This window comes from Gobio gobio (genome assembly GCF_949357685.1).
Source record: "Gobio gobio genome assembly, chromosome: 5".
NCBI lineage: Eukaryota > Metazoa > Chordata > Actinopteri > Cypriniformes > Gobionidae > Gobio > Gobio gobio.
Genome location: NC_137101.1, coordinates 55305147 through 55323029, shown reverse-complemented (window position 1 = coordinate 55323029; position 17883 = coordinate 55305147). Strand labels below are relative to the sequence as shown.

Sequence of the window (17883 nt, the reverse complement as noted above, 5' to 3'; positions counted from 1 at the left end):
AGTATGAGGATCAGATGAACTCACCTTGAGCTCACGCTTTACACACATGCTGAGGATCACAGTATGAGGATCAGATGAACTCACCTTGAGCTCACGCTTTACACACATGCTGAGGATCACAGTATGAGGATCAGATGAACTCACAATGAGCTCACGCTTTACACACATGCTGAGGATCACAGTATGAGGATCAGATGAACTCACAATGAGCTCACGCTTTACACACATGCTGAGGATCACAGTATGAGGATCAGATGAACTCACCTTGAGCTCACGCTTTACACACATGCTGAGGATCACAGTATGAGGATCAGATGAACTCACAATGAGCTCACGCTTTACACACATGCTGAGGATCACAGTATGAGAATCAGATGAACTCACAATGAGCTCACGCTTTACACACATGCTGAGGATCACAGTATGAGGATCAGATGAACTCACCTTGAGCTCACGTTTTACACACATGCTGAGGATCACAGTATGAGGATCAGATGAACTCACCTTGAGCTCACGCTTTACACACATGCTGAGGATCACAGTATGAGGATCAGATGAACTCACCTTGAGCTCACGCTTTACACACATGCTGAGGATCACAGTATGAGGATCAGATGAACTCACAATGAGCTCACGCTTTACACACATGCTGAGGATCACAGTATGAGGATCAGATGAACTCACAATGAGCTCACGCTTTACACACATGCTGAGGATCACAGTATGAGGATCAGATGAACTCACAATGAGCTCACGCTTTACACACATGCTGAGGATCACAGTATGAGGATCAGATGAACTCACCTTGAGCTCACGCTTTACACACATGCTGAGGATCACAGTATGAGGATCAGATGAACTCACCTTGAGCTCACGCTTTACACACATGCTGAGGATCACAGTATGAGGATCAGATGAACTCACAATGAGCTCACGCTTTACACACATGCTGAGGATCACAGTATGAGGATCAGATGAACTCACCTTGAGCTCACGCTTTACACACATGCTGAGGATCACAGTATGAGGATCAGATGAACTCACCTTGAGCTCACGCTTTACACACATGCTGAGGATCACAGTATGAGGATCAGATGAACTCACCTTGAGCTCACGCTTTACACACATGCTGAGGATCACAGTATGAGGATTGTGTGATGTCACTGTGATCATCGCATGATCTCACGTGTTGACTGGGGATGGCGTTTATTAAAGTGAAGAGTGAAGACCTGAAGATTGAAGAAACATTCAGAGTGAAACATGAAGACGTGATGATTGAAGAAACATTCAGAGTGAAATATGAAGACGTGAAGATTGAAGAAACATTCAGAGTGAAATATGAAGACGTGAAGATTGAAGAAACATTGAGAGTTAAACAGGAAGAAACTGAGGAACAAACAGGTTGGTTTCATTCTCAAAGCTGAACTCAGTCATTTGATCCTTATTAAAACGTCCAGCTCTACAGAAATTAATGATATTTTGAAGAATGTCATACGAGTCTCATAATTAAAGTGGTTTTATTTGACATGGAGCGGAGCGGGTCAAACATGTTGAGATCACATGACCAGCAAAAACTATACTGCCTGTTGTAAAAACATGTTTTCATACCTGATCATAAATGGCATAAATAGAAGCAAATGTTCATTTAATCAAGCAATAAATGACTCAAAAACCGCCGACTATATCAAGAGTGTCAGCTGGAGAAAACATATGCAAAACATATAAAACATCTCTCCTGAAAACTTGACTTGTTCAATAGTTCTGTGAAGCAATATAATACATTTAACTTAACAAAACGTCACACATCTTCCCGAACTTCATCGATACCTGCACAAAAACGACAACAAAGTGATGAGTGTGTAGTACATAGATTTAGCCTTTATCGTTGTTTAAACTTGTGTATTTTGAGGTTTCAATTGGTTACTTTCAACAATAATGTTATGAACGTCAACTGTACACATGATGTGACCATAATAAAACTATATTGTGATTCTGACTGGAGTTCTGGGTGTTTTAAATCTTGACCCTAATCACATTCTTCACAGATATATAGACTGATAACCCAGTATAACGCCAAAGCGTGTAATACACACGCTGGTCCACTGGAGGATGCGTCTCAGTGTCACACTTTGCCTCCTCTAGGCGTGAAAAGGACACGGATGTATGAAGGTGGGGAACCAGCAGGGGGCGATAATTTTGTCAATGCCAACAACTCCAAAAATCCCCACGCAAGTCTAGCTTTTAAAAAATGAGTGTTTATCGTTTATCGAGTGTTTATCATTACTAAAGTTAAACTTTTTTGTGTTAATTTCTATAATGAGCGAGTACATCATGAATCCATTTTCCAAATAGTGTTTTTATCTTATACTGAATCACTATGGTGCAACTACAATAAGTCTAAATATGTGAACTATTTTAGACTGGTCCAGGGCTCCGTTTCAGAAAGGAGGTTAAGTGAAAACTCTGAGTATGTTAACCCTGAAATGAGGGGAACTCTGGGTTTTCTGTTTCAGAATGGGAGGTATGTCAAACCGGAGAGAGCAGGGTAAGTCAAGCAAGTCTAAACCTAAAGTAAGCAACGTTTACTTAAAAAAAGTTAAATTATCTGCCTCTTGACAAAAATACATATTAAGAAAAGCATTTTTTGCTGTGCAGGAACATTCATTCATTGCTCATATTTCATCATGAGGACACTGTCAAAGTGACAAAAATGTCATGTTCTTTTATACAGGATCCTGACGTTCATTTGATAAACCTCTAGAAGTATTCTAATAATTAGAATTTCCTTTAGGACAGGGGTCTCAAACTGCCGGCCCGCAGGCCATTTACGGCCCCTCTCCTCCTCCCTCTGGCCCGCAACTGATGTAAAAAAATATATCATAATCCGGCCCGCATTTTTTTTTATATTATTCGTTTTTCTAGTTGCTTCATACCCATTGAAACTTACTTTAATATTAAATTGAAACAAAACAATTATATATATATATAAAAACGTGACCATGTAAAAAACAAAACAAACACAAAAAACCTGCGCATATAGGCTACCGGCAGATTTGATGAGAGGAGAGTTTGTTGTTTGGCTGCAAACAAAAACGAAAATATGTCTATTTGAATATGTCAAAAAGGAAAGTGGATGGTGAACACAGACAGTTTCAAGAAAGGTGGACATTGCAGTATTTTTTGTGGAGTTTAATGGAAATGCTACCTGTCTGATATGCAAGGAAAAAGTCGATGTTCTAAAGGAATACAATCTCAAGTGCCATTATGTGACTAAACACGGAGAACAGTATGACAATTACCAAGAAGACGAGGGGAAAAAACGAGCCACTCAGTTGCAGAGAAAGCTAAAGTCCCAGCAAAGCTTTTTCCGTAATGCCAAAAAGGATGCTGATGCTGCCGTTGAAGCAAGTTATGCGGTGAGTGAGTTCATCGCAAAAGCAGGAAAGCCATTCACTGAAGGGCAGTTTATGAAGGACTGCATGTTAAAAGTCACTGATATTTAAGTCCAGAAAAGAAGAGCTTGTTCAACAATCTCTCTCTATCGGCAAACACAGTGGCAGAGCGGATAAGCGAGTTGTCGAGTGACATTTATGGCCAGTTTCGCGGCAAAGCTAGAGATTTCACTGCATACTCTGTGGCTCTTGACGAAAGCACAGACAAAACAGACATTGCTCAGCTAGCCATTTTCATCAGAGGTATTAATGACCAATTTGAAGTGACGGAGGAGTTGCTGAGTTTGTGTTCGTACTACAGCCAAAGATATATTTCAGCAGCTGTGCGACACGATTGAGCGCGCTGGTTTGCCGTGGAACAGACTGGTAGGCATTACCACTGATGACGCCCCGTCTATGACAGGCAAAACAAAAAAAACGGACTGGTAGCGCTGGTACAAAAAAAAGCTAGAAGAGGAAAATGCAGATCCAGCAGTTGTTCTGCACTGCATGATACACCAACAGGCACTGTGCAGCAAATGCTTGAAATATGAGCATGTCATGTCTGTTGTCCTGAAATGTATCAGTTATATCAGGTCAAGGAGTTTACAGCACCGCCAGTTTCAGGCCTTTTTAAAAGAAATTGAGTCAGCATATGGCGATGGACTTTACTTCACTGAGGCGCGCTGGCTCAGCAGAGGGAATGTCCTGAGGAGATTTTTTGAGTTAAGAGCAGAGGTGAAGAAACTCATGGAAGATGACAGAATGGATGTTCCTGAATTTGATGATCCTAAATGGGTCATGGATCTTGCGTTCCTAGTGGACATAACACAGGAGCTGAACATCCTTAACTTGAAGCTCCAGGGCCCTGGTCAGCTCATCACAGCAGCATATGAAAGTGTGAAAGCCTTCTCCACAAAACTGAGATTGTGGAAATCTCAGCTTTCTGCAAAAAACCTCAGTCATTTCACAACATGCAGATCTCTTGTGGAGGAGGGCACATCATTCAGTGGTGATGAATATGTCTCTGCTATTGAAAACTTATTGCAGGAATTTGATCAGCATTTTGCTGACTTCAAGGCACACCGTGACACTTTCCAGCTGTTCACAGATCCCTTCTCAGCTGATGTGGAGAGTGTCCCAAGTTTGTTGCAAATGGAACTTATGGAATTGCAGAGCAACAGTGAGCTAAAAACTAAATTCAAAACTAAAAGACTAAACTATGTTCAGTCGGGTAATGTGCCTTTTTGATAGCACATATCTGTGTGAGAAACTTTTCTCAACTATGAACTTCAATAAATGCAAAAACAGGTCCAGGCTTAGTAATGCCCATCTTGAAGCTGTACTTAGGGCTTCAACTGTGACCTCAATCAGGGCAAACGTGGCTCAGTTGTGTGAGCAGAAACGCTGCCAGGTGTCTGGCAAGAATTAAGTGTGCAAATATGTTCAGTAATTGCATGTGTTCACTGCAAGGTTATTAGTTCTGTGCAAGGTTTTGACAAGTTATGTAAGTTAAAATAAAGTAAGGGGAAAAGATTAGCACTAACTGTTAAAAAAAAATATATATATATGCTGCTGTTTACATTTTTTATTAAATTCTATTACTACATTTTTCTCATACTTAAGTAAATAAAAGCTAACATCACAGCAAATAAAGTACATTTCCAGAAATAGTGTGCTTTCTTGTTGTGCTTGAACATTAAAATGGCCCTCCTATGAGATGTCATTCACAGCAATGGCCCCCAGCCAATTTGAGTTTGAGACCCCTGCTTTAGGATTTCCAGTGGTTGGACGCATTGAAGACACTCATATTTCCATCATCACGCTTTCTGAAAACTGATTACTGTGTGGGATGGAAGGATGCTGCCAGATGGTAGTCCGAGATATATGCCATAACCACCACCACAGCTGTTAAATACATTTATTTACAATTTTTATGGTCATCTTTATTTCCTACAAATACTTTATTCTAGAGCTGCAACTAACGATTATTTTTTCTGTCGACTAATCTAACGATTATTTTTCCGATTCGTCGACTAATCTAACGATTATTTTTCTGGATTAATCTTATGCTTCTTTTTTACTGATTATTGTATTTCAAAGAGGGTAGTGAATTTGTATATTATTTTAACTTGGAATCAATGAATGATGACAATATTAATTGTATTTCAGGAAGGGTAGTGTACATAGTATGCCATTTTATAATGAAATATATGAACACAAGAAGCTTTTTAAACATAATATATAATGATACTATTCATCATAAAATGTATACAGAGTAGGCCTAATTAGGAAAAGTTGTTTACTATAGTAGTTGAGTATGATTTACTTATTGATTTGTCAATAGTAAACGAAAATGCACTTGTATTTATCTGCAAAAGGTTCACATACAGGAGCTTTCAGCATAGTTTTAATATAGTATAACTAGTCTTCTATTTTGAAGATACATGTGCATAAACAACGACTAAAGCTGGCAGAAGTTTTTGCCCAAACTTCAGACACATTTCAATGATTAAAGCTAGAGGCATATCTTAACTTTAATGTTACTTTAATCATGTAAACTACCTATATACAGCATGTTATTATGCATATGTGTTTGGGACAGAGCGGAACCAGGTCGCATTAACAGGAGATATATGCAGCCCATAATAAATAAAAGCACGAGACGTACTGGGGTAGGAGAAGAACCCAGGAAAATGTGACCGTCTGTTGCAATACACGCGCCACGGTTCAGCTGCGCGAGAGAACACTGGCAGCAGGGTTGCCAGGTTTACACAACAAAACCCACCCATTCGTTACTCAAAACTAGCCCAAAACAAGCCCAATCGCGTTGCGGGGAGGTTAATATCGGGTAAATATCACATAGTTGGGATCGCTTCAACCCGCGGACATGAGACACAGCCCGCGGCAACAGTGTAGAAGTAGCCCAATTCCGCGGAAAAAACCGGGACTTGGCAACACTGATTGGCAGTGTGAAAGCTCCCGCTCTCCACGCGCACAGCTTCTGCTCTGCCACCGCGCGCAGTGTGAAACCGGCATTACAGAGCGAACAAAGCACAGTTTTATTCGGCTTCTGTTTAAAGTACTCCCACACTTTTGAATGTCGCGGTCTGGCTTTATATGATGATCATTTTCACTATGCCCAGGAGCAGAAGCTGCCATTATTCTAGATCTTCTGTTCCATTCTAGAACGTAAATAATGTGCCGCCGACGCGTCGACGCATTTCACGCACGTCGACGTATTTTCGTAGTCGACGTCATCGACGCGTCGTTGCAGCCCTACTTTATTCCTTTTCCTGTTGGATGTTAATATTCTTCCTCCATCTCCTCTTCATCTGTCAGTGGTGCTGGAGTTTGGCTGGCCTGAGTAGAAGTCAAATGTTAATGTCATTACCATAATTAATAAATGTAACAGGTGGGATCAGAGAACATTTCACTATGTGAAAAGAGCATAGAGCCTTTTCACATTTCTGGGTTTCTGAAGCTGCAGTCGTCATAGTTGGGTTAACTTTTATAGTGATGAATGAAAGAATACATTAATTATATATTTTTTGGAAAAACTCCACAATAGTGATTTCACAACTTTCAAAAAGAGGGAAAAAATAGTGCGTGATTGATAACAGAAGTGAAAAGAGAGAAAGATATTTTTCACCATCACTCCCATAGACGCTTCATTAGAAACACCCTCACAGCAGCGGGAACTTGCTTTTTGTAATTTGATGCAAAAGTAATAAAATACAAAGTATTAGTGTAATAAATGTACATACATTTAAAAAATAAATAAATAAAAAAAACCTTGCAGGATTTACGATATTGATGACCATTAAAACCACAGTCTGTGAAAAGGGTCTATGTGGGAAAAGCTGCTGCACATTGGACACGGAATGATATTTATTTAATATGTCAAATGTTTGTAAAGTCATTAAACCTACACCCATGAATCTTTTATGCTTAAAGCTTTACCTGATTGAATTATGTTTTTATTTTTCATTTTTAGCTGCTGCCAGAATCTATTTTCTGGCAATCTATTTTTTGCCTTTTGGATACCATGAAAATTAAACTGAATTAAACTAATTAAGAAATAATGACATCAATGCATAGTTACCTTGCACTATGGATGCCCGCTCTTAATTGCATTACCTACTGGTACTCTGCTCGGCTACTAACTCTCCCATTTGAGACCATTGAGGCTGAGAATGAGGAGAATAGCTCTATTAAGATGCGTCCTCGGTTGCCGAGCTTCCTAGGTGGCACGCACGGTCAAAATCAGATACTTACTGTTACTGCTTACGGCTACAAACAGCAATATGTCACCGATGTAGTAGAAAAGCTCTCGTTGTTCCAGCTCACAGCTGAGGACAAGGAGAGAAACATTTAACATGTAACTTAACTACATCGTTTCCAGACATGCTTTGTGTATCAAATGCTGCCAATAATAGGCGCTTACCGTCCCTGCTTTCAGCTGAGAACAGCGGCGGTGCGCCGGCCTGTGTGATTTAATTACTCCCGTCCAACTTTTACCATGCTGCGCTTGACACGGAACATGAGAGTTCTGATTCCAGCGTGACTAACTTTAACCCGCTCGTGCTTGACGCACGCTAACCGGGCCAACCAACAAAACGACTCCTCAACTCTACACGCCGCTTTTATCTACTTCCTAGATCTAACCACACCCTATAGTACCCAAGCAGGAAACTACGCAACAGCGGTCAGCCTACAACAGACTCCCTCTGTAGGAAGGGAGTGGGTATAGCTAGCCTGCATAGGTGTCTAGCTCTCAGCACAACCACTTCATCTGGTCACATTCGCTTTATTGTTTAGTTTAAAAAACGAAAAATGAGATTTTGGCTCAATATTTCATTTTTTGTTTTGTGGTTTACAAATCAGTTTATGGGGAGCCAGTACGAGTGCGACACTGACAAATGTACTTTAATAAAATAATGTCTGAAACCACCACTCACTGTTAACTACACACTATATTTGAAGCAGAAATATGCTGCTGGTCACGTAATTCGTGCTGCTGCGACTCGCAAGCGACCCCATTAATGTGAGCCACAGTTTATGACAGATTATTTTAGCATGATGATGTATTACCCATTGATAAATACTGAGCAAATAGTTCCGTCTGTTTGGATAAAAGGGAAGTGGAAATCAATAATAGGCTGAACTGCACCATGATAATATGCCCGTAACAGTTACCACTCTCGTCTTTTGTTTATTTAAAGGCAGGTAGGCGTGTGTGACACATGTTTATAGTTTTGAAAATTGAATAGAAATAAAGTTTATATTTATGAATGTAAGCATGTGTACACAATCATAGTCAAGAGTTCAGGCAAGGTCAAAACACAGGCAGGCAGTCCAAACTAACAAACACAACTGGGCAGGAACACGGACAAAAGAGTAAACCAAGAACAGGCAGATAATACAAAAACCCACAGACAAGAAATCAGGACGAACACACATAACTGAAGTTGTTACTCTAAACAAGACTTCACAGTGAATGACAGAGTTAACATGGTTTTATAGGATGGCTGAAAACAATCATGGCTGATGAGTCCAGGCAAAGGATTATGGGAAATGTAGTCTGAGATGTTATGGCAATAGTCTATGGTGCAGTGCCCTCTGGTGGTGATCACGGGCTCTCTCACTGGTGATCGTAACAGCTTTAGAGAAACGAAATTGCAAGATAAATAATTGAACTATTCTTAAAATTGATAATAACATCACCTCTAATTCTTTAGACATTTCAAGATACATTTGGTACATTTCAAATGGATTGTGAGCGTCCCATTACTAAAGAGGAAATCTCAGAGGCTGTTAGCTCAATGAAAAAAGAAAATCTCCGGGTAATGATGGGCTTTCAGTCAAATTTGATCTGCATTTTTGGGAAATTATTGAAAATCCTCTATTTGATCTATTTAAAGAATGCGTTTTAAAAAAGGACATGTCCATGAGTATGAGGTTTATTATGTCTTCTCCCTAAGTCTGATAAAGATCATTTAATGATAGAAAATTGGAGACCTATTACGCTCTTTAATATTGACTACAACATTTTGACATTGATTTTTGCTAAACAGTTAAAAGAGGTCTTCATGAGATAATAAGGTTATCTCTAACCAGGTTTATGTCTAACCGTCACATTAGTTCTAATATAAGACTTGTTTTCCACCTGCTGGACTATTCTGATAACATCAATACTGATGCACTGATAGTATTTCTTGATTTTTATAAAGCATTTGATACGATAGAACATTATTTTTTATTTAAAGCAGATTTTTGATTTCGGACAATTTTATATCTACAGTTGAAATGCTTTAAAAACATTGATAGTTCTGTGATATTATATCCAAACACCACTAAAAGATTTCCTGTGATGAGATCATCCGTTTTTGTTCCTGCTGGTGGTTGAATTATTGTTATTACATATTAGACATAGTCCTATTATTAAAGGATTGTCTATTTTTGGCAAGGAAATTAGAGTAACTCAGTTAGCGGATGATACTGCTCTCTTTTTGAGTGACAAACATCAGATTGATAATGCTGTAACCCTAATTGACCAATTTTCAGCTGCTTGGGGTTTGAAGCTTAACAAATGTAAATGTGAAATCTTATGTCTGTATCAGACTGAGGAGGAAAATATGTTTAATATACCTGTTAAGAAATGTGTAAAATACTTAGGTATTCATATCTGCAAGGATCACAAGGAACGTCAACAACTTATTTTTTCGCCTAAATTGAATAAAACCAAAACAATACTGAATTTATGGCTTCAAAGAGACATTTCTATTTTAGGAAGAATTCTTTTGACTAAAGCAGAAGGGATTTCAAGATTTGTGGGACATTTTTCTGGAATTGTCATTTTACTGAGATTCATTGGCGTGGAGCGGGGCTTGTTCCTTATAGATTTTGTATCATGAACAAAGTTAGGGAATTACATGTGAAAATACTGCATAATACATATCCCACAAACGTGTTTATCTCAAAATTCACACCTGTTGATAATTATTGTAGTTTTTGTAAGACAGAACAAGAATCATTAACCCATCTCTTTTATGGTTTTTCATTTTGTATTACATTCTGGAAAAGTGTTGAAAACAGGAAACAGATTATTACCTATTTTGATTGTAAAGATAGGAGTTTATGTAATATTGTAAATCTCTTTATTTTATTAGGTAAGTTCTATATTCATAAAGCAACATTTTCCAAATCAAGACCATGTTTTAAATTATTCTAAATTGAAACTGACATATATTTTGTGTCTCTTAAATTGGTAAAACAAACAAACAAAAAAATTCCAAGAAAGCTATTTTAATAACTGATAAATACTCAATTATTATACATCACATTAAGGGTGGTTTGTTTAGTTTGTTTGTTTTTAATTATTTAATACTAAGTTGCCCCCTTTTCATTCATTTTTTTCTTTATTGTATCAATTACACAAATCAAAATGCCTAACACAATAAAACAGAAACATTGTTCCAATAAAACAATTCATCATCATGAAGCAAACGGTCTGACATTACTGAAGTAAATCAAAATGCTTTATTTTGAGTTTTTGTCCACTATATGCTCACGATCGCCTTATAATGTATATTCAGCAGAGCTTACATCTCTCTCTGCTGACTCTCACACAACGTTGATGAACTGCACTAGAACCAGCTTTTGCTCTTGTTTGTCCCAATTTTGTCTGTAGTCTACCGGCCCAGTGAAGGGACATCTGGAGTGACCATGAACCTGCTCTCAGCGTGATTACACACACACACACACACACACACACACACACACACACACACACACACACACACACACACACACACACACACACACACACACACACACACACACACACACACACACACACACACACACACACACACACACACACACACGCAAACACTCTGACATATCATGGGAAGAGAATGAAACACTCACACAAGAGATGAAATCAAAGTCTTCAACGTTTATCCAGGACACAAGCAACACTTTCAAAAAATATTATTTATTATGATTTATAAGGTTTTCTTCATAGGGATTGATAGTTTCTTATCACAATGTCGAAAAATTCAGGTTTTACAATGCTTTTGACATTTGGACCCCACAACAAAAAGAATATCTGGAACACACAGACAAATATTATACATTATGTCCATTCTCTGCAGTTTCACGTCGAGTATATATTTCTGTGTGCTGGAATTTTGCTTTTGGAAACTGAACATCAGTTTATTGGACATGTATCACTGGAGTTTTTATTCTCAGTACATTATCAGTTTATGTGTGTTTATATAATCCTTCAAAATGCTGTTTATCTTAATTTGAGAGAAGATTAAAGACCTCATGAGCTCTTACTCTAAATGCTTCAGTTCAGTGTTCAGTCCAAAGTCTGTTTGAAATTATTACACAAGTGTCTTTGTTCCATCTGTAAGATTATGAGATGGATCATTTAGTTCATGTGACCATAATTACAGGCAAAATATCATTTATTTATGTGGTTCCTTATCGGAATAAATCCAGATTCAGAAACAATGAACTATTTATTTCTTTGCACAGTCATTCTTTGTATGATATGAATCTCTCTCTGTGTGTGTGTGTGTGTGTGTGTGTGTGTGTGTGTGTGTGTGTGTGTGTGTGTGTGTGTGTGTGTGTGTGTGTGTGTGTGTGTGTGTGTGTGTGTGTGTGTGTGTGTGTGTGTGTGTGTGTGTGTGTTCAAGGTCTGATCTGAAGCTGTTTAACAGCCTAATGTCATTTTTTACATGTTTCAAAAATATCCTTTCATTATTGATGAACCACTATGTACTTTATGGTGGTTTAAACACCCTGACGAGCCTATGATGAAGAAAAACAGATAAAAACATAATCTTACCACAACAAATTCAGACGTTTCAGTCTAGCAGATGTCCATGAACACATTATCAGAAGTGCAGATTCTTGCACTTTCCCATAACTCAGGATATTTCTGCATGTGAAGGAAAAGCACACATATAATGATTAACTCAGTCCACCGAATGATACGAGCACACATCAGTGGCTCAAGGCTGGAAGCTTACGCTGCTGTTTTAACCAATAATCAGAACAAAAAGCAGTTGAAGGATGACGAGCACAATTCAAAAGTTTGGAAACTGTACTATTTTGTACTGTACTTGGTGTACTTCTGCTCACCAAGGCTGCATTTATTTGATCCAAAATACAGCAAAAACAGTGTGTATTTATATATTGTGAAATATTTTTAAAATAACTTATTTTGGTTTCATTAGTTAACATTAGTTAATGTATTAACTAACATGAACTAGCCATGAGCAATACATTTGTTCATCTTTGTTAACGTTAGCTCATAAAAATACAGCTGTTCATGTCGTGTTGAGGTCACGCACCGGTGTGTGTGTGTGTGTGTGTGTGTGTGTGTGTGTGTGTGTGTGTGTGTGTGTGTGTGTGTGTGTGTGGGCAGGTATTACAAAAAGAGGGTGAAATATGAGGACGTTCCCCATGTCCTCACTTTTCAAAATGCTTATAAATCACACAGTACAAGGTTTTTTTCACAGAAAGTGAACTGCACAGTCTCCTGTGATGGGTAGGGGTAGGGGCAGGGGCAGTGTGTGTGTGTGTGTGTGTGTGTGTGTGTGTGTGTGTGTGTGTGTGTGTGTGTGTGTGTGTGTGTGTGTGTGTGTGTGTGTGTGTGTGTGTGTGTGTGTGTGTGTGTGTGTGTGTGTGTGTGTGTGTGTGTGTGTGTGTGATGGGTAGGTTTAGGGGCAGGGGCAGTGTAAGGGGATAGAAAATACGGTTTGTACGGTATAAAAACCATTACGCCTATGGAATGTCCTCACATTTCACAAAAACAAACATGAGTGTGTGTGTGTGTGTGTGTGTGTGTGTGTGTGTGTGTGTGTGTGTGTGTGTGTGTGTGTGTGTGTGTGTGTGTGTGTGTGTGTGTGTGTGTGTGTGTGTTTGTGTGTGTGTGTGTGTGTGTGTGTGTGTGTGTGTTTACATAGTGCTAAAACCTTTACCAAGTTTCATACCATTCTCTGATGAAGTGTAACATTCTAAGAATTAAAAAACTTATTTTAGGCATTTGCCAATGTTTGGATATTCTACTGATAAATGGCTCATTAGTTGCCATTCCTCAAACTCAGACCTTCATTTGAGGTAGAAAGTGGTGCGTTAGGCTTAGACGAAGAAGATTTCTATAAATCTCAATGGAAGTACAGTACTTGACCTGGATCTTAGCTTCTTGGGCACTCGGTTCTGGAAACGTTTTTTTTTTCTTCTTCTTCCTTTTAGCCGGTTACCTGAGCTGTAAATGCCATGTGACTAATCACTCTTGAAAAGTAAGAGAATGGTTTTCTGGCAACGCTGACACTTTTTGGAGCGCTTCTAAAAACAGGTTACTGTTAAAACATAACTGCCCGGTTTCACAGACAAGGCTTGAGCTAGTCCCAGACTAAAATGCATATTTGAGCCATCTTAACTGAAAATAACTTGCACTAACTAAAACATATTTCAGTGCTATTGTTTTGTCTCAAGATGCACACCAGTAATGTTTTTTTCTAAGGCCTTTTTATAAAAGTGACTTAAATATCCAAATTTACCCAAGGCCTAGTCCTGGTTTAAGCTAAGCCCGGTCTGGGAAACCAATATTTTATGGATTGATTGATTGCAATTTGTATGTTAAAAAAAAGGAAAAAGCAAGGCAACCAACATACAAATGTCTTGTTTATAATCGCCTCTACGCATTAAACTGGGCTATAAGGAAAAATAAACACTTCACCTTGGTGTAACTAAGTAAATGTTGTCATTTTTTATTTGAAGATGGATCCAGTGGCACCGGGGCTTCCCTCAGAGCATAGATGCCAAACTAGATGAACTTCCTTTAGACGTTCGGTTTGATGAGGAAAAAGACTCAAACTTTACTGGGGATTTCAGGAGAGCGTAAGTTTGGGCGGAACGTGTCATGACCACAGTCCTTGTTGAATTTTTCTCATGCAAATAGTGTTCATGTCTATAAATATACTGTATGTATTCTGTTTCAGGTTTGTGAGTTCCTCCTTGGACTCCTTTAAAGGTCACTTTGAGTCCTGGAAAGAAATAGCAGATTTTGAAAAGATATTTGGAAATTATAACCTCAAGAACACTCTACTAGGTTTGGATTATTTCTTCCTTTGTCGAGAATGTTTTGTTGTTATTGTAATAGTTTTTCTTCATCTAAACAAAAACTATGTGGGAATGTGGGAAACCAACCATGTGGGGGCACTTTTTTCACACCTGTAAAGCCTTTGACAATGACTGAGTGTTTCTCTTTGAAAACTGGACAGAGAACGTGATACAGGACTGGAATACGGATTACATGTTTGGCTATCAGTTTTTGAATGGCTGCAATCCGGTCATGATCAGGAAGTGCAAGGAACTTCCGGACAAATTTCCCGTCACACATGAGATGGTGGAGGGCTGTCTGCAGAGAGGTCTCACACTTCAAGAGGAATTAAAGGTTGGTCAATGATCAAATTCAAGACTTGCTTACTGTATTGTGACATCGTTCACATCTTTTAGTTTATGTAAATGACTCAATGTTTTTTTTTTACTTACAAACCAAATGTTCCAAACTATACACTAATAAAATGTCCAATAAAAGTGTACACTAATAAATATCTTTACAGGCAGGAAACATCTACATAGCGGATTATGAAATATTAGAGGGAGTGCCAGCCAATAAGACACACCCAGACACCCCGTACTATTTGACTGCCCCCATCTGCCTACTATACAACAACAGATTGAACCAAATAGTGCCAATTGCCATCCAGGTATGTGTCCCATAAAGAATGGGTATTAGGTAAAAAGGAAAGTGCTTTTACTGTGAATTTACTCATTGATGTTAATGTCTGTGCTTGACCAAAATGTCTGCTTTGCTGAAACAGCTCAGTCAACACTCAGGGGAAACAAGCCCAATTTTTCTCCCAAACGACGATGAGCATGATTGGATGCTTGCCAAGATGTGGGTAAAATCTTCCGACTTTAACGTACACCAGTTGGTCACCCATCTTCTCAAGACACATCTGATATCAGAGGTTTTTGAAATGGCCATGTACAGACAGCTTTCTGCAGTCCATCCTGTATACAAGGTAGTTTCCATTCACAGTCATGATATTTAGATTCAGTGCTGAAGATTGTGATTTCATGTATGTCAATTTATTAAAGGACAGCTGGTTCTGATATCCTTGCCTTTTTTTTTCAACAACCATTTAATGTTAACCAAATTGCATGGCATGGAAACACCTTTTCGTGTTTGAGGTTATGCTTTTTGAATTCATATTAAGATTTAATGCACATGTTAAATTGATTGTTTTCTTTTTACAGTTACTGATACCTCATGTTCGTTTCACAATTGCAATCAACGCAGAGGCCCGTGAAAGGCTCATCAGTGAAGACGGAGTCATCAGCAGGGTAGCTTTACACCTAATGTAATATATCCACAGATAAACAGCATCTTGTTAGAATCCAAATCAATTCTATTCATATCTGGAAAGCCGTCATTTCTAACCTTATTAGGCTTAGGGATGTCTTCTGTTTTCTAGGCTTCATTGTATTTAGTTAGCTGGTGTTTTCTCTAATATACCATAGTGTGTAGTTTCTAAATATCTGCAAACACAAAAACAGCCAGAATAAAACTTCATACATAACCTCCTAGATGATCATCACTTCAGTAAGATCAATATCTGCTTACAGCCTAGTTCATTTCTGAAAAAATTTTGGCCGAAGATTAACTGAATTATCTGTATCTAAAGATCAGTAGCGTAAGTGGACCTGGGATTGAGGAAGTGATGAAAAGGGCCATGGAGACTTTCACCTACAAGTCCCTGTGTTTCCCTGAGGCCATAAAAGCTCGAGGAATGGAAGATGCACCCAAGTACCATTATAGAGACGATGGCATGAAGGTCTGGGAGGCAATAAACTGGTAAGTGGTTGGGGAACAACCGTTGAGATCCTGTACTAGTAGTGTAAAAGTACAAATTAGCCCACATACGCATGGGCGTCGGAACCATTGTATGTGGGTGGGACAAGACCCACCCACTTTTTACAATCATATTGGACCCACTCACTTATCGTCTCCAACATTCAGCACATGTCTGTTTACCTACCCCTAATCGATAAAGACTTATTATTAAACACATATTAGACGCTTTATTTCCACTTTTCTAATATTTTCTTAATTTGTATTGAAAATGAATGCCTTTCCGATTTGATATGTGATGGGAAAACGGAGAAGATTGATTTCGGCGAAAGCCGGACTCGAACCGCGGGTCGATTTGTGTCAAAACTAGATGCCGTGCGTCTTACCCCTACACTACTGTCACTCTCAATGATATGGCGATTTACGTAATTTTGTCTTTCCGATCTATACGTTTACCAAGTAAAGCGGTATATTTGTACTTAATGTAATTGGCATCTACTCCAGTAAAAAAATTCTGAGGACCCACCCACATTTTTTTTGCTTCCGACGCCCATGCACATACGTGACAATGAAAATGTTTTTAAATGTTTGAAATGTGGCATCCAGAGTTTTTTATTCATCATCTCATTAATCTTCCTGCAGTTTTGTTTCTGATGTGGTCAAGATCTACTATGACAGCGATGAGACGGTTCAAAAAGATGTGGAGATTCAAAAATTTGTTAAGGATGTTTCCTTTGGCATGAATGACTCTGACAGTGAGTACAGGTTCATCTTTAGCAGAATGTCAGTGAATGTTTGTCTGTGCAAGCATGAATGATTGTGTTCTTGGATGTTCTATATGCATCTTTGTATCGAGTCTCCTTTAGATGCACACAAGGTTAATGCATATTGCCACTGTTTACAGATTTCCCAAAGTCTCTGAAAACTCAAGTGGAGTTAGCCGAGTACCTGACTGCTGTGATTTTCACAGCTTCAGCACAACATTCAGCTCTCAACTTTGGACAGGTGAGATAACACACTTTCATCTCACCTGAGAGAGCATTAAAAAGTGTTAGGGAAAATTCTGGATAATATCTATACGCTAATATCTGTGAGTGAACTTTTGCATTCCAGTTTGAGTGGTATGGCTGGATCCCAAACAGTCCTTCCACCATGCGCAAGCCGCCTCCCCAACAGAAGGGCCAAGTGGACCTGGAATATATCATGGACAGTCTGCCGGACCGGGATTGTTCCAGTGAGGTTCTAGGCACAGTTTGGAGCCTCACTCGGTTCCAGCGCAATGAGGTTTGACATCTCATTTTGTTATACTGTCCACCTAAAATTGTAGAGGACATGGCAGAAATCTTGACCAAATCAAATAAAAAAAATTATTATCCTGTTAGTAGCTGAGGGGTTTAGGGCATCAAGGCATCCATTTAAAAAACAAAACAAAAGGCCAAAGATTATGTTTTGAAATGTTTGTAGCTCTTTTTTTACTGACAAAACACACTATACCCCATCCTGTCCTTCAAA

At 38.7% G+C, this 17883-nt stretch overlaps 1 protein-coding gene across 1 annotated transcript; it reads left to right on the top strand.

Moving 5' to 3' along the window:
- Positions 1–3992: 3992 nt before the first annotated feature.
- On the top strand, positions 3993–17661 carry LOC307126335 (polyunsaturated fatty acid 5-lipoxygenase-like; the record flags this gene model as incomplete). Its single annotated transcript, XM_079816799.1, has 12 exons — positions 3993–4665; positions 11125–11176; positions 14232–14351; positions 14453–14562; positions 14735–14907; positions 15077–15223; positions 15338–15541; positions 15777–15863; positions 16205–16374; positions 17014–17126; positions 17276–17376; positions 17485–17661. The coding sequence occupies 12 exons, from the start codon at positions 3993–3995 to the stop codon at positions 17659–17661; spliced, it is 2127 nt and encodes a 708-aa protein (XP_079672925.1).
- Between the last annotated feature and the right edge of the window lie 222 nt (positions 17662–17883).